The 21,646-nt window shown below is 36.3% G+C and overlaps 3 protein-coding genes, 1 long non-coding RNA gene and 1 other non-coding gene across 11 annotated transcripts; 1 reads left to right on the top strand and 4 right to left on the bottom strand.

The window, feature by feature from the left end:
• Nucleotides 1-1,227: 1,227 nt before the first annotated feature.
• On the bottom strand, nucleotides 1,228-7,660 carry LOC141586042 (uncharacterized). 6 transcript variants are annotated; one of them, XM_074407144.1, is made up of 7 exons: nucleotides 7,325-7,660; nucleotides 7,046-7,113; nucleotides 4,777-4,890; nucleotides 3,410-3,562; nucleotides 2,805-3,065; nucleotides 2,636-2,712; nucleotides 1,228-1,979 (listed from the first exon to the last, which is right to left on the bottom strand). In XM_074407144.1, exons 1-7 carry the CDS (start codon nucleotides 7,453-7,455, stop codon nucleotides 1,476-1,478), a joined length of 1,308 nt encoding a protein of 435 aa, XP_074263245.1. In that variant the 5' UTR covers nucleotides 7,456-7,660; the 3' UTR covers nucleotides 1,228-1,475. The 6 variants fall into 6 exon arrangements, with proteins under 6 accessions (XP_074263245.1, XP_074263247.1, XP_074263248.1 ...); XM_074407146.1 differs by having other exon boundaries at nucleotides 4,777-4,880; nucleotides 7,325-7,429; XM_074407147.1 differs by lacking the exon at nucleotides 7,325-7,660 and adding an exon at nucleotides 6,082-6,203 and having other exon boundaries at nucleotides 7,046-7,130.
• Nucleotides 7,661-7,770: 110 nt separating this feature from the next.
• On the bottom strand, nucleotides 7,771-14,169 carry LOC141586041 (flap endonuclease GEN-like 1). Of its 2 annotated transcripts, XM_074407143.1 has the most exons (9): nucleotides 13,865-14,169; nucleotides 12,479-12,655; nucleotides 11,684-11,854; nucleotides 11,335-11,516; nucleotides 10,800-11,046; nucleotides 9,666-9,783; nucleotides 9,062-9,159; nucleotides 8,669-8,926; nucleotides 7,771-8,306 (listed from the first exon to the last, which is right to left on the bottom strand). In XM_074407143.1, exons 1-9 carry the CDS (start codon nucleotides 14,060-14,062, stop codon nucleotides 8,061-8,063), a joined length of 1,695 nt encoding a protein of 564 aa, XP_074263244.1. In that variant the 5' UTR covers nucleotides 14,063-14,169; the 3' UTR covers nucleotides 7,771-8,060. The 2 variants fall into 2 exon arrangements, with proteins under 2 accessions (XP_074263244.1, XP_074263243.1); XM_074407142.1 differs by having other exon boundaries at nucleotides 8,669-9,159.
• Nucleotides 14,170-15,773: 1,604 nt separating this feature from the next.
• On the bottom strand, nucleotides 15,774-16,809 carry LOC141658484 (uncharacterized). Its single transcript, XR_012549276.1, has 2 exons — nucleotides 16,730-16,809; nucleotides 15,774-16,507 (listed from the first exon to the last, which is right to left on the bottom strand). It is a non-coding gene; the product is annotated as an uncharacterized LOC141658484 (long non-coding RNA).
• Nucleotides 16,810-17,653: 844 nt separating this feature from the next.
• Nucleotides 17,654-17,734, top strand: TRNAL-AAG (transfer RNA leucine (anticodon AAG)). Its single transcript has one exon. It is a non-coding gene; the product is annotated as a tRNA-Leu (tRNA).
• Nucleotides 17,735-17,802: 68 nt separating this feature from the next.
• LOC141586040 (ubiquitin-related modifier 1 homolog 2) lies at nucleotides 17,803-20,884 on the bottom strand. Its single transcript, XM_074407141.1, has 4 exons — nucleotides 20,751-20,884; nucleotides 18,535-18,610; nucleotides 18,343-18,425; nucleotides 17,803-18,148 (listed from the first exon to the last, which is right to left on the bottom strand). The coding sequence occupies exons 1-4, from the start codon at nucleotides 20,771-20,773 to the stop codon at nucleotides 18,031-18,033; spliced, it is 300 nt and encodes a 99-aa protein (XP_074263242.1). The 5' UTR covers nucleotides 20,774-20,884; the 3' UTR covers nucleotides 17,803-18,030.
• Between the last annotated feature and the right edge of the window lie 762 nt (nucleotides 20,885-21,646).

Raw genomic sequence — 21,646 nt, 5'->3', positions numbered from 1 at the left:
AATGACTTCTAGAAAGATCTTAGAAGGTCCGATTTTTGAGAGACGGTCTCATAATAAAATCGTCTTTAGGAAATACTTCTATCATACTTCGACGAATAAATGGATTACTCGAACAATATGGTATTAGGCTAATACCGATTTGTTTTAGACGGGCTCATGGCAAAATAACATTCAACATAGAACTATTAGGAGTTCAAGAATCCTCCCTTAAAGTTTATTTGAAAAACAAAGAAGCAAAATGGCTGACATATATGCACATCCATATTGTTGCATTATGACAAATATGTCTGGTGGCACAAAGTATGTTACTAAGAGTTTTACGATTATAAAAAAGCGCCTGCTTATATTCGTAAGGGAGGATCTCCTATAATCGTAAAACTCTTAGTAACATACTTTGTGCCTTCAAAATGACCAGACATATTTGTCATAATGCAACAATATGGATGTGCATATATTTCAACCATTTTGCTTTTTTTTCTTTTTCAAATAAATTTTAAGGGAGGATTCTTGATAAGATCTAAACGGAGATAATTCATAAAGGTAGAGATTTGTATTATTGATGTTGACTATCAGAATACAAGGAGAATATATATAATAAATCACAATATCCTAAACCCTATACGGTAGCCGCCATATCTTGTAACCTAACCCTAATGGGCTTAGCCTAATATATACAAGGAGGATATATATAATAATAAATCACAATATCCTAAACTCTATACGGTAGCCACCATATCTTGTAACCTAACCCTAATGGGCCTAGCCTAATATCCTAATAATATTTATAGTGGAAGTAAGTTTGCCAATTTGTTTCGTAATTAATTTTTTTGGGGAATTTGAACATTTTTGGGTTAACGGTTGACCATATGAATGCACAGTAGAAGTTTCAAGGGTTTGTATTAAAATCAGTACTTTGATATGTTCAGTGTATTGTGTAACAATTCTAGATTTAAAGCTTTGACTATCTTTTATTGTTCCTTTTCTTGTAACTCCCAACCTTAAATAAAAAATCTTTTTTTTTATTGTTCCTTCAGACCCAAAATCTTTTATATTCTTCTTAATTAAAACGGTCTATTGTTGCTAGAGACGGTGTATATTGGGCAAGTTCCGGGTTTAACTGAGAGCGTGCCAATCATGTAACCCGCTAGCCACACTAAACTGTGGCAGGCTCAACCTTAGAAACAGCAGGACACAGCATAAAACTCAAATTGTGATACTGGGTACGAATGTACAATCAAATTACGCTGCAATGAGTTCAAGCTAGATCGTTCAATTAAACACAAATACATCTTAACATTCAATAAACCGCGAAAATTACAGATGTATTAAAACATAGTTCAACCTTCTTTAAACCAAAACACTACAATAATTACCAAGCAATGGCATTCTTAACAGTCACAGGAAAACAAAGACAAAAACAGCAGCAAATGAAGGTCACTTCCTTGATCCGAATCCAAATCCAAAGCAAGAGTTTCTCAATCACGAAGCTCCTCAATAGCGTCAAACAATTCTTCGGTATCCAATTCCTCCAGGAACCCGGGTTCAAGTTCTTCATCACATTCCAGGAACTCTGATAAGACTGATGGGCCAGTTGATGCCACCCTCGATGCCACTTCACGCTCGAAACCTGGTGGTGCACGTCCCACAGCCATAGTAGAATGGAGAAAATGTTCAATATAGGCGGCCAAAGCGAGTGGCACTGAGATTGGTGGGACATCTGAAGGTGGTGACGGCGGCAGTGGTGGTGTGACTGACAAAGCATTTGGAACAGCATCCCATTTATTCAAGGATACCACAATGAGTCTTTTCAACTGTTTCCGACTATGGTGGTTCTCGAGGTACCTCCGTAAGAGAGATCCTTCTTTGTATCTCATGCATTCATTGGCCTGTTGGTCGATGGGTTGGCCAGCCATGGGAGGCGAGCTCGAAGCAGTATCAGCTAATGCATCATTACAAGGCCTTGCGGATTCTAAGTTACACTGCACAATCAATTTGACATGAGATTGCTGCATCACGAGCAAAAGTTCTGGAAAAAAATTACGGCTACTATTACACACATCATTTTTATTCGTCCATCACATGTTAATTTTTATATTCCATGGACATAGAATGTTGGAAATAAAAATTTATCAGGTCTACCTACTTCTGAATTCTGAGAATAAACTACATCAAATTTTGTAACTGTAGCGAGTTTTCTCGCAAAAGCTGACTTCCACATTTCATACATGGAGGTATACAAGGGGGATGGTATCTATATTTCTTATAAGGTCTTACTCCTCTACATTCATTGTGAATTATGATGAAATGAAACAAAATGGCTTATTTTAAATAGTTGTAAATATTCTGACATCCGAAGCAACTCTGAACACAAGTTTCATGAGAGGTCATTCAGACTAACTCATCCTACGGCCGTTTGTGTGAGACCTCAAGGCACAAGGGTAATGTTGTTATTGTACAACGAACAAATTTCAAATTTGTTCAAGAAGAAAATATTGGTAATAACTAATAATGCATGATTTTACTAGAATCAAGGACAAATCTGCAAATGACAGGATAGAAGGATAGATCATAGATTGTTGCAAAAACATGGTAGCGATCATCGAATGATTTGCGCAACTCATTCCAAGAGACAAACCTGCTGTTTCTCTACCGGAAGGGCGTTAGAAGTCCCAAGGGCGTAATTACGACGAGCTACAACTTGAGGAGCAGAGTCTGAATCAAGAAAAAAAGGGAAAAATAATTTTAGTGAAAGCACTAGTATCAAAGGACAAAGGTTAAAGAAGTACCAAATGCAATGCTCTTACAAAAACGGGGCAAGCCCTCGTCAACTGTCAGTAATTTGTGTTTTACATCGGGCCTCCAAGCAGATGACGAGGGCTGCCCGATGCACCAGCAATTCCTTCTTTGCAGTTCGTCTGCCTTTCTTTTCTGCCCGATGACTTTCCTTTGCTGGATTTGCCATAGCTTCCTAATGTCACTGATTGTCAGTGGCTTTAGTATGCAAAGCTTGGCTCCACCCATAAGAGCTTTCATGATAATCGCTGGATCATAATAGTCTGACATCACTGGATAAAATGGAAGACATCAGTTCATAATGTTAGGAGTGTTTTAAAAGAACACCCCATCTCTGTTTAACTTTTTGAGATCAAAGTCTGAAAAGTTCGATGGAAAATATAGTGAAGAATATATTTTTCATAAATGAAGTGTTCAATATCACTTAAATCTTCAAATTTGTAATCAAAATTCTTTCACAAAATGGCACTTCAATAAAAGCTATATGTAAATGCAGAAAAATGGGTCATGGTGTTGTTATGGAAACCTCGAAACTCAACAGTCAAACAAGAATATAATTGTGAAACATAGTTACATAGGGAGTATAAGACTGGAGGATATAGAGAGAGGGACTTACTAACAATAGGAAGACGAGTTTCCTCGTCCACTTTTCTCATAAATTCAAAACTGTCAATGTCTGGCAAATTCATAGCTGCCAAGACCAAGTTAAAGCTAATTTGTGTCGTCTGAAGCATGTGCAATGCTTCTTTTCCGGTATCAGCGGTTACAACTAGTAATACAACAGGAACAAATAGTCAGAGGAAAGCCACAAATGAGGAAGTAATCATAAAGACATTGACTCGACTATTTTAATACTTTATACATAAATAGATCACAAAGGGAGCCAAAGAGGACGAAAAGTTAGTCTGCAGATATTTGGCCAAGTCGGAAATATATATAACTATTATATAAGCTACGAGACCTAGTGTGAAAACACATCAAAAATTATGATTTACAGAGTGGAAATTATCCCGCCTAATGGAAATTTGGGGGTTTCTTATTATTTTCTTCAGCCTCCAACAAGATTTACAGTGGAGAAAAACAAGACGAAGACAACTGAAAAAAAAAGACAGAACCTCAGTGACTCCAATCTCCAATATCAAGGCCTTCTTCGACCAATCAAGCCTCTTAGACGAGCAAAGATACATAGCCACAAAATAATCAATCTCCAATTAAGCTAGAGTAAACTACGGGGTAAGAAGCAAAAGATGGGACCATTTCCCCGTAAATGCGGCCAATACCGCCTCAAAATTTGGAAGTAGTAAACTTCAAAAACGTGATAACTTGGCTTGGCTGGAACTTGGGATTCAGTGTCGTGTCTTAGATTAAATACCGTGATCATAAATAAAACAATAACAAAAAAATAATGATGATAACAACAGTAGTCGTAATGATAATTTAATCAAGGGATATTCTACATGGTACCCCTTGTTTTTGCATATTCTACATGGTACCCCTCTTATTGAAATAAAAATCTTTGACTGTCTATAATTCTTGGTTAAGAACTCCAAAAACGACAAATCTTTGTTTCAAACTAAACATCTCGTAAAGACGATCAATTTGAAAAAAAAAAAATCATTACTTCATGAACCCGTAGGCATGAGATATAGTCGGTCAAAGTTTATTTGGTTAAAAACGTTTGACAGACCATAACTCTTGCAACAAGTTCATAAAGTGACAAAAAAAAAATTCAAATCGAAGATCTCAAAAAGACGATCAATTTGAAAAAAAAGAGTCGTCGTGTTCCGAATTCATGACCACGAATTATACGCGTCAAAATTTTTTAGAAGAAGAGGATGGGTACCCCTTCGAAAACCAAAAAACATAGGGGTACCATGGAGAATATCCCTTTAATCAATCTAGTAAATGTAAGAGACTGTATGCAAAAAAGCCACATACACACACACACTGACAAACATAGATAAATAATTTGGTGGTACTGACCTTGATACTTAGACAACCTGAGCAAGAGTGACTCCCTCACTGAACTAGCACGATTATTATCAACTAGTAGAATACAAATGCTCATTGCCAACACTGCGTCCATGCTGCTAAACACTGAAAGGAAGAAGTAAGGAAGTAATATAATGAAGGGAGAAAGAGAAGGATGTGATATCAGGGAGAATGAGAAGTATGAGATATCTGTGTTGAAAAACAATGCAGATGAATGAACTTTATATAGGGGCAAAAAACTTAGAAGGAAGACGGGATTATTTTCCAATTAATGATCCCACAGATATCATGAGGGATTTGGGTCTAATTAAATGACGTTTTGACAAGGCGAAGTCATTATTGTGTGTTAAAATCTGTCGTATACCAAGATATTAACTGGCCCGGGGGATAACGGCCAGAACCAAAGTTTTCAAACTCCCTCTAGTTCTCTGGAATTGCAACATTTCAGTAAAATACTACTCACATATATTCAACCAATGTTGCAATTCCAGTGAACTGGAGGGAGTATTATTTTTTGACAGGAAAACGACATGGTAAAGGATTTTGCAGTTGTGAGTAATTAAAGAAGAAGATCGGCCAGATACGCAAGCACAGAGATTGCTTTTGGAATGTGGACATTTATGTGTCCCATCTTGTGTCTCACTACCTTATAATTTGACAAATAGACATTAATCATCAAAAAAGGGGTAAATTTCATAAGATGGTTATGTGTTAGAAGAAATAGGGTAAATCTAATAAGATGATTGTGTCAGAAGATAGAAGTAGTAGGACACAAGATGGCGCACGAAAATGGGACATAGAATCTGCTCTTCTAAGATACAGATTAGAATGCATTGAAAAGCCAAGAGAAACTGAAACGTAAGGATCACAGAACAAGACAATTTTATCCAAGAAAACGACCTTCCGAATTTGGTAATAACATGAACAAAAAAACAAAACCTCAGTCCTAACATGATTTGGGGTCTGCTAACATGAATCATCTTTTGAAACTGACAATGAAGAAAGGGGTAAAACACGTGGATAGTTAAAAAGAGGAGGGACTAAAAAATGTGGAACAACCTTCCGAATCTACCCAAAAAAAAAAAAAATATGTTTTTAGTGTAACAGATATGACTTCAGAGATCTTTTTCCTTAGGGTACATGGAAGGATGGCATGACAGCTTTATTTGACTACCTAATTAGTTTAACAAAGTTCCATGATAAATTGAGTAATAAATCAGCTGGATTCTCTGTTTAAGATATGTTAACATATCTGACTTGTTTATTTACCGACTGTTGGAGAAAGAGAGATTGTACCACTTTATAATCAAGGGGGCTACTACTCCTATTGCCAATTGGTTTTAGGATGGAACCTCCCTTGTGTTGTCAAGTGGTCCGTCTCTCCTCCGTTTGGGTGTGACCCGACCTGTTTGCAAGTTCTAACACAAATAAAAAACCAGAGAGGAAATAAGAAACAACATTATCCCAATGAGTCAAAGGCTCTCGCAAACAATGATGTAAGGGGGGATGGATGTACACTCCCCTCCCCCTATGTTAACAACTCAAGGAGACTGTTTTTGAATGACCCAAAATGAAAATGGTGTCAACAATTGCATCATAATAGTACAGCCAACGACTTCAGAGTCTCTGGCTCCATAAGGAATGAAATGATCAGAAATAAGCAACAATACAAGAACACTCGGAAGCAATGTTACACGGACTCTTCGTTAGTACTTTGTGTACCTGTGTCGGGCAATCACACCCGGAAATGGGTAAGACACTCGAACACGCAGACGTGTCGGTTACTTCTAACCGAGTCCGAGCAACATATTTGCAAACTATTAAGCAATGTAAATTGAACAAATGGCCACACCATCCACTTCTAGGCTCAAAGCATCAAAATCTTATGCTGATATCAATTCTTTTTAAACTAAAATGCAAAAAAGTGATGGGATTTAGCAAAAACGTTGACTGATGCTGACAAGAAATTAGAAAAATGGGTGGAAAATAAAGTCAAGCGAAAAGCTAGACATAAATATGAATTTTTGTAAAACAAATAAGTAGAAGGTAATTGATATATGATCTAATTTTTTGGGTGCATTATTTGGTTCATGCCTAGCGGTTTTGAAGGATGATTCATGTTAGCCGACCCAGACAGTCTACAAAATTTTAGGAAGCAAACCTACTGTGACGGTCTCGCCATTCATGTCCATACTAAACAATTGTAATGGCAACCTATCAAAGGCTATAAGTTCATAATAAGAAAAGTTTCGTAGCTTACTGGTATAATTTCCTTCTATTCCCAGATACACTTGAAAATTCTCCATCATGATACTCCTGACTGACTTGCTGCTGTCCATAAAGTAATCTGTAGCTCAGAAACAACTTAGACACAAATACATGAGCAGTAGTAAGAATGAAGAAAATTGCTTTTAAGTTGAGGCACAAACTATGTTCCCTAGACATTATGCTAAATATTACTAACTAGTACACCTCTCAGCAACACCTATTACTTAAGCTAAGAATCTAAAAGAAGAGGGGTATACAGTAATTTACTTACCATGCTGTTGACTTCAAGCCAAGATCATACAGATTGCAAAGCTTCCAGAAAAAAAATTGCAGTACTCGTGGGCCATGCTGGCATGAAGTCCGAGTATCCGAAGATTTCAGAAGTTTATTGTTTCCATGCATCTAGGCTCTAAAGATCATATTAAAACGACTTCCTAACTACTTTTCACTTTGAACAGACGAAGCTACCAAGACAAAAATATTATATCCACTGGACATGCAACTTGATATCAGCCAACTTATTTTACGATTGATTTTTTACACAGTAAGAATATGAAGATACCTATTTTACCGTGGTAATCCAAAATTAAAACTGATTCATATTAAATTTGTGGTATGAACTTCAGTCACTCGCTTTATCTCTGTGTAGACATTTTCACCTTAGGTCGTCTATCTTTCCTCTCTAGCCATTCGTGTTTGAAAACAGAAACAAGATTAGAAAAAAAAATACATCGGACGGCATTCATATATCATTAGTTGGAAACCTGCAACAAGAACAGCAGAGTGCTTCCCAAAGATTGATTTCAGAATCAAATAAATACACAAAATATGATAATTGCCACGTGCATGTATAATAACTACCTTCCATCGTGACAGCCTGATTCCTAATCACTAAGGCACAAAATAAAAGTACCTAATTAAGCCTGACTGACTTTGCCCAAGGACTTGAAAGATATGTACAAGTTCTCGAAGTCCAAGGAAAACTTTTACTAGCCATAAGATGACCTTTAGCCAAACAAAAGACGACGTCTCACAGATTTAGGAAGGGTTTCACTTGAGACCTTGCTCTTCCCCTTCAAACGATATGTCTCTGAACCTGTAACGAAATCCTCAGAACTTTTGGCCTCCTTTAGTGTTTTGCTTGAACGGTAGTAGTCTGTAATTGCCATCTGATCTCCTCTCATGTTTGGAGTTCGTGGGGTTTCAACAGTTCCTTCACTATACCTAGATTTTCTTTTCGATTCTTTAACTTCCTGCCAAGAAACAAAGACAAGATTTAGAAAGTACCCCACAAAACTTCAAGAACTCTCTAACAAGAATGTGATCAGTGTGCAAACTTGAAGTCATCACTTATCCTAGTATCCTATATAACTAAGACTCGGTTAGAATTATCCAACACATGTGCATGTCTAAGTGTCAGAGTTGACTATTTCAAGAAAACTGGCATGATTTTAGTTTAAATGAAGAGTCCAAGAATCATATCCAAGCCGACGTGACAGATATGGTATGTGAGCTAATATGAAGAGTCGGAGTAAATAGCTTATAGCTACAGACGTACAGCCCAATTGTTTTGCCGGTACGAAAACCAAAAACAAATCAGAAAAGAGGAACATACTTTCTGCTTTAAAAAGCGGTCAACGTCTGCTGGAAAAGCATTCTGGACTAACTCCAAATTTTCATCTGAGGATACATAGTGGCAGCCACCATCAATGTGTACCTGAGGCACATCCAGCTCATCCAAAGAATTGAGAGATTCATCCATAAGAATTTCTTCAAATTGAATGTCAGATCCAACAGAATACCGTTCAGAAGATACTGAATCCTCAACATTGCTCGTCACTGACATGGATTTCCTCCACTTGATCGTATAAAACTGATGACCACAACGAATTTTTAGTCGTTGAATTGAGTCAAATTCATATTGGCCATCTAATAAAACATCTTCAGAATTCAAAGCCTTTTCTCTCAAGAAAATGGTGGAGAGCATTGGAAATATTCGCTGCCTTACATAAAATGGATCCCAGTGAAGATAATAAGCTGAAAAATCAACCAACATTTCCAAATCTGGCTTTTTCCAAGATAGGCAAGGCCTGATACCCTCAACAACTGCAAAAAAGAAAGTTTACAGGAACAATTACCTAAAAAAATAGCCAAAGATCCAAATGATCTCAGAGTCACCAAAACATAGCTTAGCAGAATAACATAATTTTATTTATCTATTCTGAAATAGTAATGTCAATGACCTGAATTAAATATATAAATTTGAGTCTAGAAGCCACGCAGAATAAGAAGTAAAAGTTCTCCCTGCAATTAAGGCATACAGGCGATACAGCTGAAGCATGACATAATTCAAGCTACTTAAATTTGACTCAAGGTGTAAAAGTTAAAAAGTAAGATAAATCTAGGGAGCTACGATGACATTCATGACATGTAAGACGGATCATTCACCAACCAAAAACACAAAATCATTTAATTTGACACGTATGACACTAACAAGTATCAAAATATCGGCATCTACCGGCTACAAAGAAAACAATAATTATCATCACTCGGTTAGCCAAGTTCCTAGAAGCTTAAAATTATACAAACTGTGAATGATAAAGAGATTAAACCTTCATTTCCCAAATACAGTTCAGCGATTTCATTGCTGGAGAAACTGCACTCCTTTATCTTCTTGCACACTTTTAGGCACCAGTTTTCTGTTTTCCTATGTTCCTTTTCTTCCCGTTTCTGTAGATCAAATAAGGCACTAATCATTCACCTTACAACATCATTCAGAAATAGACAGGATAGGACAGACAACGTTTTATGGAAAGGCAATTATGCATTCCAGCTATGCAGTAATACACAGCTCTAACACATAGGACATTCCATATCTAGAGTTGACATGAATTGCTGCAAGGCTGTATATTTGAAGAGGGCACTTTAAGCCTCATCTCCATTAATGAGTATAAGTACGACAACAAAGCCATAATCCTTCAAATGATTCTAACTTGGGTAACATAAGTCATAAACCATCAACTGAATTCTTATTGATCAAGAATAGTGGAAGAACAGCCTAATGTCTCAAAGACGCTCGTCTGACTTTTTATGTTTTCAGCACAAAGAGGTTGTTATCCTATAGCCCGCAATGAAATTTGCCTGAAGAATTGCTCCTTACAGTATTTCACAGTATAAGACGCACAAAAATTTTATTGAGCAACTTTGTTTATATCCCAGATCCAAATAAAAAGGGAACCTTTGACTCTATTTGCTAATAAGTCATCGTGGATACAAGAGCAATTTAGAGAGCCAAGCATATCCCAAAATAGATTGGGGTCAGCTAGCATGAATCTTTGTACGGAACTAGCAATGTAAAGTGGGATAACAATGAACCAGTGGGGAAAGGGGAGAACACCATAAAAAAAAACTTAAGCAAGATAGACAGTTAGTATGCGTGAAACGAAAAAAAGAACACTTATCCTGGTACTTTAGCATACACCTTATCAACTCAGCAGGTGTACAATATATATTTTTTATCTAGCTAAAGCAATCACCACTATATATTGACACTTCACTTGCGTGAACAGTAAGAGAAAAAGCAGTTAAGGAAACAAATCCAAATAAGAATAAAATAGATGAAGCAAAGAGCTAAGTAAGCCACAGAAAGACTTTCATAGACAATGCTTATCAGGTCAAAGTTAATGGCATGTTATTCTGCTCTATGGAAACCAAAGAGAAATACAAGGACGAGTGCAGATTGTTACCCAGTCACAAGCAGCGCATTCACATTTGAACCCAGGGGATTTTTTACTACAGTTAATGCCACTACTGCTTTGACAATATTCACAAGGGACTTTGCGATGGGTAGTCTTGCTGCCTGGATGACCGCACAAAGAGCAATGTGGAGTTTTTGGTCCCTGAGGTGATTCTGTCGAAATTCTTGCACACTTGCGAGGAGAACCAAAATCAGCGTCCAATGGAAGTATGGATCCAGAACTTATTTCATGTAATCTGCATCATTTGTTTAGATTATAGCAATCTAACAGAAGTAGAAATAATCTTGAATCAAGAGAACAATTTGTCTCATGAGAAACAGCCTCATATCAATATAGTGTGAGACAAACCCAATCTGACTAAAATCTCACCCATGTACCCGTTAACTTCATTAAAAATAAAAATAATGAAATAACCACCATAATATGGCTCGGCCTCATAATAATCTAGTCTGAGATTGTCTCATATGAGAAATCGTGTTCAAAAAATATAACAGGCCAATAATGTACAGAACAGAAGACAAACCTCTGTAGAACTTCATCTTCACTAAATTTTTCGACAAAACGAAGAGCGGTTTCCATTCCTATTCCTGGCACTCCACTTAGATTGTGGTCAGTACCAACTAAAAGAGCAACAGCTACAAGGTGTTTCCTTCTTAAACCCAGATTTAGTTCAATATCTTCCATGTGATAGCATTCAATTGGTTCCTGGACAAGAGATGGAATGAAATCTCAATAATAAAATAATTCTTGCGCTTTATCATGAAGTAATGGAGCTCTAGAAAGCAACAACAGAACAAAGGAAAAAAAGATGCACGGAACGAATGTAAAATGTAGATAGTGGTTGATCGGCCAAATCAGTAAAAGGAGTTTACTTTTGATTTAGGATTCAAATGCTTTATCACACATTTAGCCCCAAAAAGGAACGCGTCGCTATCAGCTGTAATGCAAGCATCCACTAAACCTTCACTATTTAACTGAGCACAAAGTGCTTCAGCCTCACCTAAAGCTGTTAGAACAGGCATCCCGAGAAGATTGAGAAGCTCCTGCAAAAGAAATATAGATGTAAGAAAAAAATAAATCTAAGTATATAAACGGTAAAACGGATAAATCGAAAGAAACTGGTGTCAACCTTCAAAAACTAAAGGGTTATTTTATGATTGTATCACCAGTCTATTTGTGGCTTCAATGCTTCACTGGATACCACTGTATATAGGAGCTTCCGTATAAAGCCAGGTATGGGAGGAGGGGGGGGGGGGGGGGGGTAATTCTTGAAACACAGCAGCGATTCTAGATGACTTTTTTTTTCCTCATACCGTCAATTGGAGAAGCATTAATAAGTGCCACTTCAAAATTAATTATAGACAAAGAAGGTTCTCAAAGTCATGGTTGAATCCTGGGAAACTGTACAAAATGAGCACTTTGAGGCCTAACCACTCTTAAAAGAAAACTCGGGATCTGTTTCATGACTTCATCTTTTAAGTCTCAGTCCCAAAATTAAATCATATGACATCAGTTTTTTGACAAAGCATTTAAATATTCTGAGGCTCTGAGCTGCTTAATTCAACACCTAATCCTCTTTTATTCAAGGAAGTGGGCAAAATAACTTCAGTTATCTAGTCCATAACGGAAATAATCCTAATTCTTAATGAGAGAATATTTACGCTTACCACACATTCCTCGACACACTTTACAAAAAACTTGTTCCGGTCAACCGAAACACCCTCTTCAATTAGAGGAAGATCTTTCATATCACTGCCAGACAATCTGAAATATCGTGCAATCCTCGCTTGAGACTTCAGTGGAGACGGCTTTCCATCAACGATAAATACCGGAAACGCTCCAAACTGTAAAATTTTCAGCAATAAAACATAAATGCAACATTCTATTATACTCCGTACCAAATTAGGTAAATATGTAACATTCTATTATACCAAATTAGGTAATCCCGAAATCAATTATGCATCTCTCATGCATCATAACATTACACATTAATATGATTCAAACCTCTTTAACTAGGAAAAACATAATCATGCAATTGAAGTACCCTTAGTAGTCCACTCAATGAACCCAACTCAATTTCACCTAATTCCATCCTCAAGAAACTACAATTAAGTATGATTCAAACGCATTTTTTTCAGGATTACGGTAAAAACAAATACTCGCTTCGTCTCAATCATTTATATAACTTTGATTCAGAAACCTCCAACAAATAATAAAAAGGGAACCAAATGATTTGGGCAGATCCGCAAAGGGAGTACTACATAACATGTAAACAAACTGAGAAAGATTTACCCTTGAAGCAAACATTAACTTTGCTAAAAGCTGCCCAGCAAAATTAAACAACATTACCCCCAACACCTCAAGGGCTCCCGCAAATTGCGTGGTAGGGGGCGGGCATACGCACCTAACGCGCTAACACCTCTTCTAACAACACAAGGAGGCTGTTTACGGAAACTAGGAAAGATTGAACCTTGGAGAAAAGATCAACTTTGCTCAGAGCTGCCCAGCAATATTAAAAAACATTACCCCCAATGCCTCAAGGGCTCCCGCAAATTGAGCTGTAGTCGGGGAGACATACGCACCTTACAGTCTTACAGCTCTGCTAACAACACAAAGAGGCTGTTTCCGAAAACTGGGAAAGATTGAACCTTGGAGAAAAGATTAACTTTGCTCAAAGCTACCCAACAAAATAAAATTAACATTACCCCCAATGCCTCAAGGGCTCCCGTAAATTGCGATAGAGGGGCCGACATACACACCATCCACCTCTGCTATCAACACAAAGAGGGCTATTTTCCGAAAACTGGGAAAGATTGAGCCTTGGAAAAAAATCAACTTTTCTCACAGCAACCCAACAAAACTAATAATTGCATAACACAACAACAACAATAACATTAACCCAAATATCTCAACGACTCCTGCAAATTGCGAGGTAAACCCATGTCTTAACAACACAAAGAGGCTGTTTCCGAACAACCCAATATCAAAATTCTAACAAAAAAAACATGCAATTATGCAAATAAACATAAAAAGAAAAGTGGGAAAGATTAAACCTTTGAGAAAAGATTGATGGTACGGAAGAAAGTGAGTCTAAGATGAGGGTTTTTGACATTGGAAGATTTAAGAGCAGTTTCATGTTGTACAATCCAATAAGAGAGATCAACAGCAACTTTTTTGTTTCTTAGATAATCAAAACCCTCATATTTTGCATAGGGTTTTAGTAATTCCCAGAAATTTCCTCCAACTCCCATTTTTTTTCAAATTAATTTTACCCTTCGTAGATGTTCTATGATCAATTTTACTCAGTGTTTCGGTTTTGTCATGTTTTTGGGTTTGAGGTTGGTCGAGTTAAACTGATTTTTTGTCTATGGGTCGGGTAAGGTTAGATTATTGATTTATTGTTTTTTTTTTTTTTTGGTACAACAGGGTTGTCAGGTAGATTATTATCGTAACTCGTAAATTAGAGAGCACATAAGATCGGGTATTTGAAAGCTATGAAAAACGATGCTTTTTACTAGCGTGATAATAAAGAAGACATGTAATTTGGGTCAATGTGTCTTTACGGGCACAAATTAGTTATTTTTTTATATTTATTTTTTTGGGTGTAAATCGGGTTGTTCATCATCAACAAGTGTGTGTCAAAAATCACCTTGTCATGAGATTTTGCTCCAAGTAATAAGAGTGAGTAAGAACTCTCTTACTCCAATACCCAAAGGATAAGGTAGTAGTATCTTTACGGGCACGAATAAGTTTATTTTTTTCTTTTGGGTGTAAATCAAGTTGTTCATCATCAACAAGTGTAAATCACATTGTCATGAGATTTTGCTTCAGGTAATAAGAGTGAGTAAGAAATCTCTTACTCCAACACCCAAAGGATAAGGTAGTAGTATTTCTCCAAAGACATAAGATGCTAATAAGGATTATGGAGTGTGTAATACAATACTTGTCATTCAACTTACCCTAAACACGTTGAGTCATTCTAGGTACAAGTTATAACGTGGACGTGCTATTTCTAGTTGTCTCTTTCTTCGAGTTGACACTTATTAGAAGTTTGTTGGTCAACTATGATTGATTCAAGTATGTTGGGTCGTTCAATATAAACTCTAGCAAAACTTGAATGATTTTAAATTAATTGTTTCAAGTTGTTATATGTTTAAGTAATCTGTAGAGTTGTTCATGGACGGGGCAATCCATTAGACCCGCCCCCTAACAAAAAGAGTCGTACAATATATTTTCCAAAATTTACAGAGATCAAAACACATGAACACGTAAGTCCGTGGGCATTAAAAATCATGCTAGCCTGGACTGCGTCGAGTCCAAACTCGCATTTGACCACCACTTGAATTCAATCTCAGTTTTTACAGATTTCGGTATACTTGAGTACTTGTTGGACTCCGACCACGGGGACCTTGTTGGAGTGACTCTACTGATTTGATCTTATGGGCCAAAACAAAGATATAAAATGATGGGCTTCTTTTAACCAAAAAAAATGATGGGCTTCGTAGGAGCAACAATTATAAGACTAAGTGTAAAATTGGGGGTTCAATTCTCACCCGCAATATAAGTGCATTTACTAGAATTAAAAAAAAAATAAAAAAAAAATTTAGTAGTTGATTTGTAGGTAGGCGTTTTGGTTCGATACGATTCCGATTCCTATTTCCTACTAATATTTTTGGTGTACAAGGTAAATTCCCGAATATACAGGCCTATTCCTAAACTAACTAATGGAATTGTCATGCATCGACATATTTTATTTGCTTTGTCATCTTAAATGAAAATTTGTGTTTGACATATGCTAGAATTCTTATTCTCGATAAATAATATTTTCAGCTCAAAGTCAAAGATTTGCGACGAGCAAGGAAGAGGCCGAGTGCAACAATATACAACATTACACCAATTTAGTTGACAATTCATAAAAAAGATGAGTATAACAAAAAAAAAAAAAAAGGAATTCAAGAGAAATTTCCACTCTAATTCAACAATAATTCCATAAAAAAATCCGTAAATCATTAATCAAATCTCATAGTTATCAAACTTTATTTACTTCATAATAATAATTCGGAGTAATTACATAATGATAAAATGATAAGAAAACAAACACGATAAATATAAAGGTTAAAATAAATAACTAATTAAATACCGAATTAAACTAATTGATTTTTTCATCTAAACTTTACCATTCACCCCACTCATAATATTTCTCATAATCTTCGAAAAGAATCGTCTTCAAATATAATCCATCCTTTTTAGCGTACCATACGCAATGTTGAAAATTACACTTCTCAAAAAACATATTATCAACCCAAAACGTCTTGTTATGTAGATGCCCACCTTCCCATGTCATATGACACCAATATTTCGTCGTCCACGGTAAATTCAAACGGGTATCAAATTCAAATACTTCATTATTGTCGAGACGGTCTCCACCTTTGTCGATATCCTTAGATCGACAATGAACGTCTAGGGCGTTACCCGGTGGTAGGTCATTAACAATGTAGACGTGAAATTTGTGTAAGAACATTGCGCCGTTCTTAGGGAATGGAATTACAGTTTCGTTGCTAAAAGGTGATGGTGATTCGTAGTGCGCGTCTTTTATTAGGGTTCGGGTCAAAATTGAGACTAGTACGACCAAAATTAGTGTCACGCCAATGCGCTCTATCATCTTCGACATTGTTATAAATCGAGCTTGATTAATTCTGCATATATTTACGAAAACGAATTAAACATTAATAAATGATGAAAAATTATTTAGTAACATGATACAAATATACGAGAAATAATCAATCAAATCAAATATACTTCATGATTAGAACATGAAAAAAAGCTACTCACTCCGATTCTTTGGAATTTAGTTAAAGGAACAGTTTCGAAGAATCGGAGGGAGGAACGTATTTACGTGCATGAGGGTTTAGACTTACCTAGAGACGATAGAGAGGCGAAGAATTTGTAGTAGAGAGGCTTAAGGTTTTGATTTAAGTATATTTATAGTGGTTTAATAATTAATAACGTACGTTAATGTAAACCCTAGATAAATAATGGGCTTAGAAATATCAGATAATAAATAAATAAAATAGTAAAATTTGTGAAAAAAAAAAATAGTAATATTTTGTTTAACAGATTTAGAGTTTGATTGTAGTCAGATTCCCAACAAAAAAGATTCTAACAAAAAGATTATATTGATATTTGATAAATATAAGTAAATTAATGTTAATCTTATCTTTTACGTTAATATATACTCAACAAACTTAAGGAAGGAATAAAGATTGATCATATGGCTAACGTGCTTATAAGTACGGATTAATTTTTAACGATACTTCTAAATCGTGGCGAAATCAGGATTTATACGAGTAGTCTTTATAGTAACTTGCTTTTCAAAAGGTGCATTGGCTAAGATTGACTTATTAGAATAAATAAATAATCATACTTAGTTTGAAACAATATATAAAAAATTCCCATCCCCCAAATGCTCGTTTATATCATGTAAAATTAATCTTTTTATTTGATCTCTCAAAAAACACAAACTTTATTATTCATGCATGAAGTTTTTGTAAAATGAAGTAAAAGTCGGGCAAATGAGAATCATTTATTCATTTTAATACAATTCAATAATGGACTAAATTCTCCGCGTAAATTTTAAAGTTGGAGTCATATATACCAATAAAAGTTTCCCAATATGCACCGTTGTCCGGTCTCATCGTAATATATATTCATAGTAATCATGTCCTGAAACGTTTTCTTACGATAACCTGCGTTTTTCCAATTAATCTATCAGGCAATGATTCTTAACAAATAACAGGCAATTGCATCGATATAAGCATTTGGAAAATAGAAATATAAACAAAGTTGAGATGGCCGAGTTGGTCTAAGGCGCCAGGTTAAGGTCCTGGTCCGAAAGGGCGTGGGTTCAAATCCCACTCTCAACATTTTTTTTCTTTTTTTTACAACACTAAATATGTACACGCTTCCTTCAGAATATATATGAGAATGACACTCATGAACAGTGATACATCACTTTTCTTCCTTCAAAATCAACTGGAGCTCAAAGTTTTTCCGACATCCGATTCATCTTTGGAAATTAAACATGTAAATTAAATTCGGTCACAAATGAATCAGCTGAAATTCTGAGGTTTATTTCTATTAACAATACTACTATCATGTCGCGTACATGTTCCAAGAAAAAAGAGTAAGCGACTCTATACTAGTGGGAATGGCAGAAAGATTATCCCCCGTGTAGAGTGGAGATAAAGACGACCACGTCCTTGTCATCTAGCATCGTGTCAAGTTGTCCACTGAGTTCCCAATCGCAGTCATTCACCAGCACGAGAACTCCAGGTCTCCTGCACAAATATATAGCACGACTGTTAATACTGGATTCTGGAACATCGGTGTCTTACTGTCTTGTATGAGATGGACAGCCCAAATCCATATTCATTCCCCGTCTAACGTGTCGGCCTTTTCATGTATGGCTCAAAAACCAGAGAAACAGCAAAACGAAAACGCTACAGTGTATAATAATAACATCAGAGCTTACACAGTATCTCCTTTCATAAACATCTCTGGTCTCTCTTTTATCAGGTTTGTTCGTACCCACGACAACAGACCTTTCATCGTTAGCTGCAAAATGAATCGGACAGTAAGGTATATTAGCGTACGTCATTCAAGTACTTCACATAAGTTGCTTTTCTTTTCTTTACTTTTTTTGAAGGAATTTTCCTTGATTTACCTTATCTTCACCATCAATTAGGTCCACCTTCACATTATGGACTTTTACAGAGTCACACAGAAGTTCAAGGCCTCCTCTACACAAAACACGAACATCATTAAGACACCAAAGTCCGGAATAGTCAAGAACAATCCTTATAATTGCGAGATTATGCCAGAAGGAAAGGCTATAGCAGGTAACTCCAGTCAAAAGTCCCTTTATTGCAGGACAATTCTCAAAGATGGCTCACTGCCTTAAAGCAGTGAATGGTTTTCCGGCTTTTCGAAAGGGATAGCCAATAACTAAATGGCTTTCAGAATTTAACCACAAACACTACACCAAATGTCAGATCAAAATGCCACAGTACTTCAATACTGCAGTCTATTAAACATGATCAGTATAAACTTTAGAGTTTAGATCAGAACCAGTGACATGCTAGAGAATTTGGGACCCGAGTCTTAGATGCTATCAATAAAAATTGCATTTTATACCGTAAAGTTTCCATCCCAAAACATCACTGATCATAAAACTCCTACTGTGATTTGGCATTTGGTAACTAAGTTTAAAGCAATAAAGCCTTACGAACAAACCATCAGCACCATGACCTACATGTTGACATCTACTCTCTTTACCCCATTTATAACAACAACATCAGAGCCTTAATCCCAAAATGATTTGGGGTCGGCTGACATGAATCATCCTAGTAGTAACAACAGAATGAATGAGAATTCACCCAAGTTAACCTATAGGACAGTTTACATTTTAATCAAGTGAAAACTTATCAAAGCCTCAAAGGCTTTCATCACTATTGCTCGATTTCTTTTCCCGGATTCTATCAGCTATAGTTTTGCAAGCAAGAGTCTTCGAGTCTGTTGAAACATGATTAATACACCCATTCTAATCGCTATCATATGATAGCAAGCTTGGATGGTAAAATATTAACTTTAACATGATTCATACACCAATTTTAACAGCTTTGTGGCCAACTAAACCCTCCCGGCCTTACAGCTATCAAATGATAACAAGCTTCATAGCTCCCGATATACCAAAGTATCGACCTTTAACACGATTCATACACCAACTTCAACATCTCTTTATCGCCAACTAACCCATAACAGCTATCAAACTATAACAAGCTTAATTCCTCTAAATTTCGACAGCAAAAATATCGACTTCCCTCCTTCCCCACTCAAAAAAAACCCGAAAACCAACATGCTTTTTCAGTCTAATAGGAATATTTATAATAGTTGGGCCTCAACCTCGGTCACGGGTTCAAATCCTGACAACCTTAAAACTCCTCAAAAACTCGGTACGGGGGAGCCGGTGCACAACTAACCACTCTTCAAGCCCGACGGGCATTTGAGTGAGGGAGCGTAATAGGAATATTTATAATAGTTGAGCCTCAACCATCACCTTAAGGTTTTGGTTGAGTTGGTTCATCTATCATTCCATACCACAACATCAAATTTTAAATCATTCCTTACAAGAAAGATGACTCAACAACAATAATTAACCATAACAACATAACATTGCCATTTTAGGCTTCATCCCCACATTTGACTCCCTCCGGGCTCCGTCCCAATCATTTGTTTAGGACGGAGGGAGTTTTGTAATTCTTCGCTTTAAGATAGCAATTAATCAAGATTACAAGCTCTAATCACAACCCATTTCTTATAGTTAATTATTGCAAGTTTTAGAAGCTTAACAACTTAAATTATAGGCAAGATTACTTTTTTTTCTCCATTAAGATGAGCTCATAATGCATAAAAATTCAAGGGTTTTTTAACAAAATCATTAATAATCACTTATAAATAGCAGAAATTAATCTAAGGGTTGTTTGGTTACCCACTAAACAATGCAGGAACTTAAATTCATGTGAATTGCAAAATGGGTATGTTGTTTGGTTACCCCAATTCACATAAATTGGAAGTTCCCATGAATTCCAATTCCTCCACAATGGAGTAAGTTGCTTACCTAGGCCCACCTAGGTAAGTTAGAATGCCTACATGAATTGCACTTCCTCCATGGCAACCAAACATTTTTTTGCAATTCACATGAATTCCAAATTCACGTGTTTTCCTAGGCAATACAAATTCCTATATGTAACCAAACGACCCCTAATACTTAATTAAAACTTGGTACATGAAATTTTAATACAATAAAAGCTGAAAAATTACAGAAATGCATAGAAACAAGGAATAAAAGCTGAAATAATAGATAATGTAAAAGAAAAGTACCCAAATTCAAGAGTGAGCTGCATGATTTATTCACTTGTAAATTTGTAATGCAAGCAAAACCAGGGAATCAGTCGAAGTTGGAGCTTTTTATTCTTCCTTACCTTGGTATGGTATGGGTTTAGCGTTGGTACTACGTTCCCTTTTGTTTAGGTGTGTATAATTGTGTAAAGGAAGTCCGTAACTGGAAGGACAATTTTGATGCTCATAGGGTGTTGACTAGGAATGGCAGTGGACCCGATTCAGACCTTTAGGGTCGGACCCTAATGGATTGGGTATGAGTCTTATTTTTCAGACTCAATAGATATGGGTCGGGTATGGGTCTTAAAAAAATATTTCGGGTCCGGGTCTATGTTATGAGACCCATACCCGACCCTTAGACCCTTTATTACAAAAAAAAAATCAAAATCACAACTTTTCTAAATTCATACTGCCATACCGTAGAAACCCAACTAAAAGTTTTTTTCTCTTCCCTCATCCCATAAAGTGATAAAACCCAACCAAACTCTTCTGACAATACCACCACTCCATTCCACCACTGACACAAGAAAATCACCACCACAGCACTGATACGCGACTGGAAACCACCTCTCTAATAGGCGGCGACCGACAACCACCATTAACGGCAGTCAACGACGGACAGATGGAGACGGCTATCAAGTACGATATTGATTTTGGGTTCCGAGTTTGATTCTTTCACATGTATTTGGATGTAAAATTAATTTAGATATTCTTTGTCTTTCTTAATCTCTTTGGTATGTATATTGGATTTGGTAGTGTACGATAGAGATTAATAAACTCATAATGTTAAAGTAGTATGAATTTTTTTTAATATTATAAACCCCATAGCGGTTAATCCTGTTACTAAAGTTGCTGAAACTCGGACCCGCGGGTAGACC

Source organism: Silene latifolia, chromosome 6 (genome assembly GCF_048544455.1).
Source record: "Silene latifolia isolate original U9 population chromosome 6, ASM4854445v1, whole genome shotgun sequence".
Lineage (NCBI taxonomy): Eukaryota > Viridiplantae > Streptophyta > Magnoliopsida > Caryophyllales > Caryophyllaceae > Silene > Silene latifolia.
This window is presented reverse-complemented; position numbering and strand designations above follow the sequence as displayed.

Excerpts from the sequence above, each read along its gene's own strand:
- LOC141586042 (XM_074407144.1), bottom strand. The coding sequence starts at position 7,455 with ATGCATGGAAACAATAAACTTCTGAAATCTTCGGATACTCGGACTTCA. Across the intron at positions 7,114-7,324 it reads GGCTTGAAGTCAACAGCATG|CAAGTCAGTCAGGAGTATCA; the intron begins GTAAGTAAATTA and ends TATGGACAGCAG. Across the intron at positions 1,980-2,635 it reads TTCCGGTAGAGAAACAGCAG|TGTAACTTAGAATCCGCAAG; the intron begins GTTTGTCTCTTG and ends TTGATTGTGCAG.
- LOC141586041 (XM_074407142.1), bottom strand. The coding sequence starts at position 14,062 with ATGGGAGTTGGAGGAAATTTCTGGGAATTACTAAAACCCTATGCAAAA. Across the intron at positions 11,517-11,683 it reads ATTTGAATCCTAAATCAAAA|GAACCAATTGAATGCTATCA; the intron begins GTAAACTCCTTT and ends TCTCTTGTCCAG. Across the intron at positions 11,047-11,334 it reads GAAGATGAAGTTCTACAGAG|ATTACATGAAATAAGTTCTG; the intron begins GTTTGTCTTCTG and ends CAAATGATGCAG.
- LOC141586040 (XM_074407141.1), bottom strand. The coding sequence starts at position 20,773 with ATGCAGCTCACTCTTGAATTTGG. Across the intron at positions 18,426-18,534 it reads TAATTGATGGTGAAGATAAG|CTAACGATGAAAGGTCTGTT; the intron begins GTAAATCAAGGA and ends TTCATTTTGCAG. Across the intron at positions 18,149-18,342 it reads TTTATGAAAGGAGATACTGT|GAGACCTGGAGTTCTCGTGC; the intron begins GTAAGCTCTGAT and ends ATATTTGTGCAG.